Genomic DNA, 12,226 nt, shown 5'->3' with positions numbered 1-12,226 from the left:
AAAAAGATCTGGAAATATCTTTTTAGGTGCTAAATCCAAATCTATTGAGTAGGAGGGCAAGGGTTTGTGCAGGTGAGCGCAACAGTCAGGAAGAAATATCGTTTTCCTGGAAGGTCTACAAGAGCCACTGAATACAACAGGTGGGTGAGAGTCTGCATTTAATGATATTCTGGACACAATATCAAGTTATGAATCAGTAATACTCCATGGGAAAAACACTATGTGCACTGGGTGCAGCAAAGATTTTGGGGGAACCTAAACATTCCTGGGAGAAAATTGATCCAGATACACATCCCTAAGCATTCAGAGCCAGAATCACGATTGATGCCACAAGTGCATCTCAGAGCAGACATTTTTCTAAACGTTTTAGCTTAAATTTGGAAAAGTTACCCAAAACAGGGGGCAATGTTTTTCAAAGTTGCCCAACCCTAGGTTCCCACTGCCCTACACCCAGCTCTGCAGGGAAACATTACACTTATCTCAGAAAAATTATGTGCTGAGAAGGGCCGGAGACCAATGTCACTCATGATAGAAACGTTCAGAGCAGAGTGATAAAGAACTGAGAAAATTACTGACAGAACACCCGCCATTAAAGGGCGGGAAAGAAAATGTTGTCACTTCAGAAATAAGACTTAGAGAAAAAGCATTTGGAAAGGGAAACACTTGCTATTACAGATTAACTGTTAGTGGTACTACAAGAAGAACATAGTATTTGCTGCGTAAGAAGGGGTGTTGAAAATATACTAACCTCACAATTCATTGTTACTAATCAAAGAAAACAGAACTGTAAATAGAGTTGCATTAGTGCATTCGTGATTGTTTTTAAGAGCAGACAGTAAAACAACTAGTTTCACTTTCAGCCTGACAAAGCCCGCCAAAAGAACTTTTTCATTAATACTTCAAGTTGACTGATAAAACCTATGAAAAGAAGCGTTCCCCATTAATGGAGATTTGTCAAGTAACAATCACAGCAGGAATTAATCCAAACAGGTTTAATGTCCTCAACCCGAAAAAAAAACGTGGCTTACATTGTTTGGCACTTACCTTGTAAGAAATGTGTTTTGGCCCCTGAAAAATTACAAAAGATGCAGGAAAGCGCAACTTCTATTATACAAGATGAAGAGTTTACAGCTCTTTTTAATGGCCATGTGGTGGCTCTTAAAAGAGCCTTTGGGTTTTCGGTAATCAAAGATCCTTTTGTTGGAAACTTAAGCACGCTCTCCGCGGATGCGGCGGGCGAGCTGGATGTCCTTGGGCATGATGGTGACGCGCTTGGCGTGGATGGCGCACAGGTTGGTGTCCTCGAAGAGCCCCACCAGGTAGGCCTCGCTCGCCTCCTGCAGCGCCATCACGGCCGAGCTCTGGAAGCGCAGGTCGGTCTTGAAGTCCTGCGCGATCTCGCGCACCAGCCGCTGGAAGGGCAGCTTGCGGATCAGCAGCTCCGTCGACTTCTGGTAGCGGCGGATCTCGCGCAGCGCCACCGTGCCGGGCCGGTAGCGGTGCGGCTTCTTCACGCCGCCCGTGGCCGGCGCGCTCTTGCGGGCCGCCTTGGTGGCCAGCTGCTTGCGGGGCGCCTTCCCGCCCGTCGACTTACGCGCTGTCTGCTTTGTGCGCGCCATCTCCCCCGGAGCAGCCTCCCGGCACTGAAGGACGAGGGGCTTGGGAGAATGCGGCTGCAGGACCCGCTATTTATAGACCTGTCCGCGCTGTGATTGGCTGCCGGGATGGCGCAGATTCCATTGGTCTGCGGCGGGCGTTTGAAAATCCCGCGCTGCGGGGGGAGGTAACGGCCGCTCCCCGCCCGCAGCCCCCCCCCTGCGCGGCCCCGGCTCTCGCCCCCCCCGGCCCGGGCCCCGGCCGCCCCTCACCCCGCGGCCGGTTTGATCCAGGCGCGGTCATCGCCGCCCCCGTCCCGCACAGCCCGGTTCCCAGCCCCCGCGTTACGCCCCCCCGACGCATCCTGCGCGACCCCCACTTCGATACAGCGCGCTCGCTCCCCTGGTTACTTTCCTCGGGCGTGACCTGCTGTTTACTTCTATCGTTCCCTGTGAATTTCAGGCGATGATGATTCCCTTTTTTTCCCCAGCGGTTCTTTCATTTTATTATAGTAACGGGAAAGGGATCTGCGCCACACACTTGGGGTATCCCCGAGGCTCGTTAAAATGATACTTTTCCCTCTGCACTTACTTAGTATCTTCAGCTCTGTGTGGCTCGGTAACCCCCATGAAACAGTGTTGCCTTGCCGAAGGTCCCGCATATGCGGCATAATCCCCATGGAGTACCCTAAGTAAACAACCCGCTCGGTGGCGTTCGGCCAAGTCGCCTGGGAAGAGCAGCTGATGCTTAAAGGGGACGGCGGCACTTTATTCGAAATGGTTTATTTCATAACGGAGGGACAGAGAATACCGTGTGTATCTCTATGACTACCAAAATCCAAAGTTGAAATAAATGCACTAATGAGAAGATAAATATTTAATCGCTTAGAATTTGATTTTCAGTCTTATCTTTATATATCTGTCCTTGAAAGAGCCCAGTTACGTCATATAAAAATCCACCACTAGAAATCCCATTTTCTCCTCACAAGCAAAGAATTATTTTTTTTTCCCCCTATTAATCGGAACATCCTAATCTGGAAGACAAAGTTAATACTAAATACCAGTGCCACTCACCGAAACGAACAAGTGTGAACCACTCTTTTACTGAAAACGTGGGTGGCTCTGAAAAGAGCCTTTGGGTTAAAAACAGGATCCGCGGCGCTCTACTTGGAGCTGGTGTACTTGGTGACCGCCTTGGTGCCCTCGGACACGGCGTGCTTGGCCAGCTCGCCGGGCAGCAGCAGCCGCACGGCCGTCTGGATCTCCCGCGACGTGATGGTCGAGCGCTTGTTGTAGTGCGCCAGGCGCGACGCCTCGCCGGCGATGCGCTCGAAGATGTCGTTGACGAAGGAGTTCATGATGCCCATGGCCTTGGACGAGATGCCCGTGTCGGGGTGCACCTGCTTCAGCACCTTGTACACGTAGATCGAGTAGCTCTCCTTCCTGGTCTTTCTACGCTTCTTGTCACCCTTCTTCTGGGTCTTGGTGACGGCTTTCTTGGAGCCCTTCTTGGGCGCGGGAGCGGACTTGGCTGGTTCCGGCATTTCAGGGGTCTGTCACTACCTGTCTACCGCAGGAACGACGTAAATACAATAGCGGCGGCGCCTCTATTTATAGGGGCGGTATGCAAATGAGGCGGCTCAGGGCTGTTCTCTTCCATTGGACGCTCAAGGTCGGTGATGTCAAAGCCTTTCCCGGCGCGCAATTGGCCTGTGCCGCATCGCTGCTCCCATTGGCCAACTCTGCAATCGCAGCCTCCGCCAATCACAAGTGCCGCGGAAGCCCAGAAGGAAGGGATAAAAAGGCCGGGTGGAAGCTTTTGCTTTACTCATCCGGATTTCGCTGCTTCCCTGCTCTCTTCTGCGGGCCTTGCCGATTTCCGAACTTCAGCCGAAGACATGTCAGGCCGCGGGAAGCAGGGCGGGAAGGCGCGGGCCAAGGCCAAGTCGCGCTCGTCGCGGGCCGGGCTGCAGTTCCCCGTGGGCCGCGTGCACCGGCTGCTGCGCAAGGGCAACTACGCGGAGCGGGTGGGCGCCGGCGCCCCGGTGTACCTGGCGGCCGTGCTGGAGTACCTGACGGCCGAGATCCTGGAGCTGGCGGGCAACGCGGCCCGCGACAACAAGAAGACGCGCATCATCCCCCGCCACCTGCAGCTGGCCATCCGCAACGACGAGGAGCTCAACAAGCTGCTGGGCAAGGTCACCATCGCGCAGGGCGGGGTGCTGCCCAACATCCAGGCCGTGCTGCTGCCCAAGAAGACCGACAGCCACAAGGCCAAGGCCAAGTAAAATCGTAGCAACAAACAACCCAAAGGCTCTTTTCAGAGCCACCCACATCTTCCTAAAAAGAGCAGGAACACCTAAGTATAAGTACTGGGATCACTTGTTTCTTTGGAAACAGATTTTATGTAACTGGAAACTTGCATACAGGGGGAGTTCTAAACGGCATCTCCATATTTAGTGAACCAGCTCTGTTCTGCAAGTCCCTTCAACTTTACTCTCTAACAAGTTACTATTACTACTGAAAATCAATAAAGTTTGGGGGGGGGCGAAAAGACCACCACCAAGCTCCGTCCCTGGGCACGCCGTGGGACAAAGCCCAGCCCAGCCCCAGCGGGCACCGCGCGGTTTCCGAGGGGAAAAGCCCCGCGGACCCCCGGCGGCGGGAGGGGGGCGTGGCCGGGTCTGGCCAATCAGGGAGAAGCGCGCCAGTTTCGAACCCGTGGCGGGAAGGGGCGCTCTGCCTCCCGGGTTGTGCTGGGTCCTTCCCCTGGGCTTTTTTTTTTCCTTCCCCTCTCCTGCCTTTTTTTTTTTTTTTTTTTTTTACACTTGTCATGTATTGCTACTAGAGCTCTCAGGCAACACTGACAGATCTGTAAGTTCCTCACCAGGATGCTATCTCGCAACTAACACAGGTTTAGCTTCTAAAGATCAGGGGGGACTGTTCAAGTACATGATATTGGAAATGCAGTGGAGGTAATGGAGGATCTCGAGTTCATGTAAAATAGACTGAAGGGTACTTTCCTGCACCGCATAAGTTCCTGTAGGGGATTGTTATGTACATGTCTGGGCTTAAACTGAAATATCAGCTTATTTTCTTTTCTGTTCTGTTCTGTTCCGTCCAACAGCATTGCTGGCTGTTAAAGGTGCTCTTGGTTTTATCTGCAAGTTTTCTCTTCTGATATCCTTACATCTTCTTGGGCCATTTCTTGCCTTGGCTGCTTTGGGCCTTGCTGCCTTGGCCAGATACTTTGCTGCTACTGCTTTCTGTTGGGGCTTGGCAGCTGCACTCACTTAAGGCTCTTGATCGCTTTCCTGACGGCAGTGGGCGCGGTCTTGGACGCGCTCAGAGAGAGGATTAAAACTGGAGGAGGAAGATAAACAAGTGAAATCATCCAGAAGCTGGTATCCGCAAGGAGGAGCCTCCCACTGTTCGCGCCTCGGGGATTTGGATTCTGCCTTGCTGTGGCTCTCCACTCTGTGTTTTTCCGGAACATATATATATATACTTTATATATATATATATATATGGTTTTTATTTTTTTTTCTTCCACTGTAATGGACCCTGCATGTTCCGCTTTGTTAGGCAGACACAGTCAAAGCAATTTATATATATAGTTTTTTTATTCAGTAATGTTTTATGCGCAAGAAAATAAAGCTGTCCGAAGGACAGCCTTGGAATGCAAGGTCCGGAAGCTGTAGGAGGCTCTGAGTGAGGCTCCGCTGGGCAGAGTGAGGCCCGGGGGAGGTTTTTTTGTGTTCTCTAAAAGCGGCTCTTAAGAAAGACAAGGAGGAAAACAGCGTGCTATTCTTTTCAGCGTCCTCCCTCAGGAGGAGGAGGAGCGGGTCACTTGTGGCGATGTGTTAATCTGCGATGCTCAAAAGTGTTGCTTGGAAACATGATGACAATTGCGGGGTTGTTTTTAACCGGTTATTAGTTAATCAATGCCCAGTTTTGATTTGTGATTTTTTCTCCTACTTTTAAAGTGGTTCTCCCGAAAAGTTGAATTTTGAAAACATAATAATTGCAGGACTGTAGTTATGCATAAATTCGAGGTTGGAACTAGGTTTAAAACTTTCAGATTTTTTAAATATAATATGTTTCTCTTATATAGTGTGTTAAACAGAATAACCTCCTGGTAGATTCTTAGTATGGGGGGTGGGAAGTGATAAGATTAACTTGAAGGAGAGCATTAATTTGTAGAAGGTGCTGATTGGGCCTTATGGGAAAAAAAAAAAAAAAAAAAAAAAAAAACAAAGTTTTGAAACCGAGGCCTCCTAGCTTTCATTTTTACTTTGGAATCACGGTGTGAGGAGGGAGCGTTTCTCTCTTTTCAGAATCGACGCTCAAGCTGAAGTGCGTGACAAGAAAGCCTCTGTTTTGCTTGTCTTGGAAGTTTAAGAAGGAAGGATATCTTTCCATAAAGATATTTGAAACATCCTTTGAAAACACATGTATTCTGACATTATGTTTTCAAATGACATTTTTCTTGGTTGAGATGTAGTCTGAAATAGATTTTTTTCTGTTCTATTTGCTTTCTTTCATAGCACTTTATGACTAATGTTCTATTTTATGTGCCACCAAAGCACTATCATGGTATTTTACAATTATTAATTAGTTATTTAAGGCATACTCTGACATATATATTCCAAATGCCCCTATTCTACAGCTAAAACATAACTGGAATTTTTTCGTACAACTACCAGCTATACTTTCTCTTCCTTGTTTTTCTTGGCAATCTGTATTTAAAATGGAAAGGCAATATGTTTTTCTGCCTCATGTTAACATGCTTGGTTTAGATTAATACAATTTTTACCCTTGTACAATAGTTCCATAAAAGTCATGGATATTTTAAATTAGAAAAGAGAAGTGGATGAGAACAGCTATTTATGTATGGAATGACAAAAAAAAAAAAAGTACTATTTAGAAAAATGTCAATTCATATGCAGAATTTCTATTTTATTTGGATCCCTCCCAAAATGTCTTTACCAGCTATCCAGCCAGCCTAAAGTATGGAAGTATTTCTACATAAAAGACGAAACCTGTTATTTAAGAATGATTCATCACAGGTACTGGTAGTCATGGGGAAAAAAAGCAACAGCCACAGACACACCTAATCTTTTGACTTTTAAGTCCATACAAAGCATATCTTTATGATTTAGAGCATAAGAATGTATAGCATAGCATAGGTGATGCCATCTCTCAGATAGCCTGGCCTCAAAGGGTGTTATTCAACCTATAGTTGCTTTATAGGTCCCTGTAGTTACTTCATAGATATTTTTTTCCATAAAGATAGAAAGCAAAATGATATCAAAAAAAGAAACCATACTTGGTTGCACAAACGTTTACTAGTATGTAGACAAATAAGGAAAACAATAAAGGAATAAAAGAAAATTCACATTTTGGTTAACTTTACCACAGTGAAAAGATATAATCCAAGCTCCCTTGCTTCTGAACAGTTTTTCATTAGAGGAAGGTGTGATTTTTATTTATTTATGTTTTCCTGCCTTTCATGAGGAGATGTTGCTTCGGGCTATGCGATTTTCTGAGTGTGTAGGCAAGTTAGAGAATTCCCCCAATTCGAACAAAAAATAATTGAATGAATTGTATGTTGTTGAGGGTAAGTCTGTGAAATTGTGTAAATCTTATTTAATGCTGTGACCATGTGACAGTTTATACAAAACATAAATACTTGAAGATTTTTTCATTGATTCCTCTCAAACCTCTTCACTCAAATATTTAACTCTTTTAGTACCTTTCTGCAACTGCACATAGCAAATCAATGTATAATCAGGTAGAAATATCTCTCAGTTTTGCTGTATTGCAGACACTTTCTGAATAATATCATCGCTACATTACTGTTTGTGAGCCCTTGAAAACTGACCTGCTTAGACAGCAAAGGGGATGAAAACAAGTTATTGATATTACTAATTTCTCTGAGATATATGGTACAGGACTGATTGGTAAACACGAAAGGAAATCATGTGACTTCATTCACGTAGTTATTTCAGTCAGTGCCTCTGAATTCAGGAAATCTGAATGGAAGGATTGGGGTCTGAAAGCCAATTACTTTGTAGCTGCACAAGCACAACAGAAAATCTGCATTTGTAGTAAAAAATAAACGCTCCGAGTGTATCCAACAGTAACACAAAAGGCGGATCGATGTAATAAAACGCAGCTAACGCATCGTGCGTCGCTCTGTACGCTCGGCATCGTCGCAGGTCCCTAGGATCCCTAGGATCGCTGTAGCACAGCCGGGCGGGGGGGTCGCGGTGCGGGGCCCCTGCCCCTGGAGCGCGGCCCCAGCCCGGCGCTGCAGCAATTTCTGTCCAATCCCGCCCGGGCAGGAGCTGCCCGCCCTCCTCCTCCTCTTTCTCCTCCTCTCTCCTCTCCCTCCCTCCCCTCCTTTTCCTTGCCCCCCCGGCGCTCTCTTCCCCGGCTCGTTCTCATCTCAGTCACCTCCCGGCGGGGTAGGAAAGCGCCGAAAGGCGTGGGGGGCGGAGGGGGGGCAGCCCCCTTCCTTGCAGCAGAAGGCAGCTGTTAAAAGCAGCCCGTGCTTTGAATGCCTCTCGTGTTTCTGGGATCGAGCTTTGGTCTTACTTAAACCGCGTTTTCTTTGTATGGTGGCTGCTGCTCTGCGTAAACAGCCAAGGAGCACTCAGGGTTATCACCTTGCCCTCTTACAAAATATTGTTTTGGTTCTGCAGCTGAGAGCAAACAATGCTCCAATCTGCTTGAAAAACTGCTTCCGTAAGGAGTCTGCGTTACAGTGTTTTCCCCCATGGTCATTCTGTATTAGAAAACCTGATGTCTGACTACAGTGCAGAAACAACCATACCGTCTTAAGCAGGCCAAGGTGGACAAATCTTTTCCTTTCTGGGTGGCATTTCTATTAAGAAATAGTAGGAAGAAAGGCACTTCCTTAAGAATTTGACTGGTCAAGTCTGCACTCTGCATATGAATGATACTGCTCTTTGATACATGGGGAAGGATTTCAAACCAAAACCAGCTCCTTCCCTCCTGCTAGAAATGCTGCAGCTTTCCTCTGTTTCCATTGCTTGCCCGTGTGGTTTGTGTGAGAAACACAGAAATGCCTGCGGGAACCAGCAGGAAGTGTTCACAGTTATGCAAACAGCTGCATTCTTCAGAATTTATTTCTGTAGAGGGGAGAGAGAGATCCATCCTCAACATTTCACTCACCACATTCAGCTCTTCCTTCCTTGGAAAAAGACAGGGAGTCCATTTGTTCAAGGAAACCTGCAGTGCATAGACAGCTCTTTGGGCCTCTAACTTTTTGCTTGTTAACTAACTTTAGATGATAAAATAGACCTCACTGAACTGACAGATTTAACTAATGACATTATAAACAGTAAAGGAGATAAGTAAAACCATCTTCACCCAATAGTTGTCTATGTCCTGAAATTGTCCTAGTCTCAAGTAGGTCCTTGTATGGAAGCCATTTCAGACCCTTAAATCATCTTCATTACATCTCCCAGAACTTTCTTTTCTAATTCCACTACACTTTAAAAAATATTTTAATTTAATTTTCAACAAAAATGTACACAATTAACTAAGGTGCATCTATTTTATCAAATGTTTCTATGGTACAAAGATACAGTATTCTCTAGTTTGCTCTCTGTTACTTTTCCAGTGATTCTTGACATTCAAATTATTTTTGTTTTAGCGCTTCTGAGCATTGAACAAATGATTTATTTAACCATGCATTAATTGTCTGCAGATGTGACAGGATTTTTTTATGCATCAGTAATATACACATGCATACTTTTTTTTTTTTTTAATGTCAAAACTTGTTTCATGCAGTAATAAGTTGTTGCATGCTGTCCCTCCCTATTGCACCTTTACCTCCTGGTTACATTTTACTTCCATGGCAATAAGCTAGCCCAAAAAAAAAAAAAAAAAAAAAAAAAAAGTATTATTAAGATAGGCCAGCACAGGATTATTTTCTTTAGCAAGACTTATAAAACTCTTTCAGAGGAGAACCCCATTGGGCTTGGGATAGGAGATGTCATGATTCTCACTGCACAAGCATTTCTAGTTTCTACCTAGAGGGAAATGACTTTGAACACAGCGGTGGTCTTCAGCATGCAGATGCAGGTAGAGCCCAGAGGCAAATTCACTCCTGAAAAGAGTTGCTGCTCTGCACTTGGATAGTGAAACCCACAGGGAGCTGTAAGTCCAGCTGTCAGGTCCAACAGGTTAGTCTACCTGAAGGAAAACAGAAATGAGGGCTAAACTGACCAAAACTAAGACAGACCATCTGTAATCTAGAAGCATATTGAGCTAGCAGGCTCAAACTGCAGGATTCTCCTTTATATTGATGGGTAACCACCAGCTTTGACTATAGACCTGTCTTCAGTTTCATGGAAGATGACCTGTGCAGAGGTGTAGGTTGATGGCCTGAGCAGAGACTGACATCTTCAATGTTCCATATTTGTGGGGTGAGCTCCTTTATAACAACTAAACGCGTTTCCTCAACACCCCAAGGAGAGTAGATATTTGGAAAAAAAAAAAGGTTGAAATTCACATTATTTCACCAGTCTTCTCCTTGAAGTGTTGGTTGTCTTTTGGGAAGGTAAGAAGTATTAGTGGGAATGGCAAGATGTGATTGAGAGCAGATGCAGAGGGGAAGATGAGTGCTATGATCTGCTATGAAATGCAGGAGCAGAGCTGCTTTCTCTCTCCTTTCCTGCCCTCTCCCAAACTGTTCCAACTGTTTTCTCTGGCTGCCTTACCATGTCTGAGAGACAGCTAAAGCCTCTTCCAACTGATGCTGCCTGATCAGGAAGAGGAGAACAGAACTAATTACCCTCTCCGTTCTGTTCTGACTAACAGGGAAAGCTGACCTATAAAAATGACAAATAGGTAGTTCATAGCTTAATAACAACTTATTGGGGTCTATGAGTACCAAACTCTATACAAAAGAACCACCAGGAGTAAAGGGGTAAACACTGGGCGTGGAATACAAGACCAATATGTCACATTAGGAGATATTTAATTCATCCAGGAAAGTTTAATACTCCATTTACTGATGTCCTGGTTTCAGTTAGGACATAATTAATTTTCTCCTAGTAGCTGGTAGGGTGTTATGTTGTATATTAGGATGAGAAGAGTGCTGATAACATGCTGATGTTTAATTGTTGCAGAGCAGTACTTACACCAAGCCAAGGGCTTTTCAGCTCCTGGCTCTGTCCTGCCAGCGGGCAGGCTGGGGGTGCAGCAGGAGCTGGGAGGGAGAAGACCCAGGACAGGTGACCCAAACTGGCCAAAGGGGTATTCCACACCATAGGGCATCATGCTGAACAAGATATAGGGGTGGCTAGCTGGGGGGGGTCGGCTGCTCGGCGACAGATGGGCATCGGTCAGCAGGTGGTGAGCAATTGCAATGTGCATCAGTTGTTTCATACACATTATTAGTAGTAGTACTATTAGCATCATTATTGTTAGCATCATTATTGTTATTATTATTTTCTGTCTTAATAAACTATCTTTATCTCAACTCACAGGCTTCACTTTCCTGTTTCTCTCCCCCATCCCAGAGAGGAAGGGGGGAGGATGAGTGAACGGCTGTGTAGTGTTTAGCTGCCAACTGGGTTAAACCACAACAACTGATTAAACTTAATTAAGGAAGATACTAATAATATAAAATAACACTGATAATTTCTCAAACTTTATGAAACTCTCAAAAAGAAAGACTCCAGAAAATCTAGGGGATGTGAGAAAAAATTATTCAGTCTTGTGCTACATGGTTTAAAAAAATGGATACAATTTCATTGCTTTTCATAGTACTCTTACACTAGAAGACGAAAATGTGAGAAACACTGACAAGCCTAGTGTTGGCCTATATATGGTTAAGTTCGGGAAAAAGAAATGTAAAAGGACAAAAAAATAGGAAATACAAATACAGTACCTGAAAGGAAAAGAGTCATGAAATTAACATGAAAAACAAACATGAACTTTTTATGTTCAAGATAATAATAGTAGAGACCTTTTAGGGAAAAATACAGTAAATATATAGATATATACCCAAGCGTGGGATATACGGAGACCTTAATACTGTAACTAACCAGGCATGACAGAGAATAGTCTTCGAAAGAATTAAACGGTATGTTCTCAACGTCTGGAATACAAGTTAATCGATGATTTTTCAAGAACACAGGAGAATACCCAGAAATGTATATTTCCGGTAAATATAATTTGGAAGAAAGAGGGCCAAAGTCACACAGCGTGTGCGCACCCGGGGCTCGGCGGCTCTGCACCGCCTGCCCTCAGGAGAAGGGGCCGGGGCCGACGTGTACTGACAGGAGACCCCCGAGGGAGTCTCCTTAGGACAGGCTGAGGTTTTAACCCGAGAGCGCGGGCGCGGCTGCCCCCGGCCCGGGCCCTTTGTGTGAGCGCCGCGAAATGGCGGCGGGGCGCGGGCGGGGAGCGGCGCCGCCATTGGCTGGGATTTGGTGCAGGGCCGCGGCCGCGGGGCCCGGGTCCCCCAGCGGCTGCGGGGAAGGCGAGGCGGGCGCCGGGAGGCCGGGCCGGGCCGAGAGGCGGACGGGGCCCCGCCGTGCCCGGGCCGGGCCGGGCCGGGCTGAGCCGAGCCGAGGCAGCAGCGGCGGGGC

General features: G+C 46.3%; 3 protein-coding genes across 3 annotated transcripts; 1 reads left to right on the top strand and 2 right to left on the bottom strand.

Annotated features, from left to right (window-relative positions):
* Positions 1-1,151: 1,151 nt before the first annotated feature.
* LOC137849365 (histone H3) lies at positions 1,152-1,798 on the bottom strand. Its single transcript, XM_068668928.1, has one exon. It carries the CDS (start codon positions 1,617-1,619, stop codon positions 1,209-1,211), a length of 411 nt encoding a protein of 136 aa, XP_068525029.1. The 5' UTR covers positions 1,620-1,798; the 3' UTR covers positions 1,152-1,208.
* An 884-nt stretch (positions 1,799-2,682) lies between these two features.
* LOC137849367 (histone H2B 8) lies at positions 2,683-3,198 on the bottom strand. Its single transcript, XM_068668931.1, has one exon. The coding sequence runs from the start codon at positions 3,137-3,139 to the stop codon at positions 2,759-2,761; it is 381 nt and encodes a 126-aa protein (XP_068525032.1). The 5' UTR covers positions 3,140-3,198; the 3' UTR covers positions 2,683-2,758.
* A 207-nt stretch (positions 3,199-3,405) lies between these two features.
* Positions 3,406-3,926, top strand: LOC137849364 (histone H2A-IV). The gene has a single exon (XM_068668927.1). It carries the CDS (start codon positions 3,494-3,496, stop codon positions 3,881-3,883), a length of 390 nt encoding a protein of 129 aa, XP_068525028.1. The 5' UTR covers positions 3,406-3,493; the 3' UTR covers positions 3,884-3,926.
* The last annotated feature ends 8,300 nt before the right edge of the window (positions 3,927-12,226 follow it).

This window comes from Anas acuta, chromosome 1, assembly GCF_963932015.1.
Source record: "Anas acuta chromosome 1, bAnaAcu1.1, whole genome shotgun sequence".
NCBI lineage: Eukaryota > Metazoa > Chordata > Aves > Anseriformes > Anatidae > Anas > Anas acuta.
The sequence above is the reverse complement of the archived record's forward strand: the minus strand, read 5'-3'. Positions and strand labels throughout refer to the sequence as shown.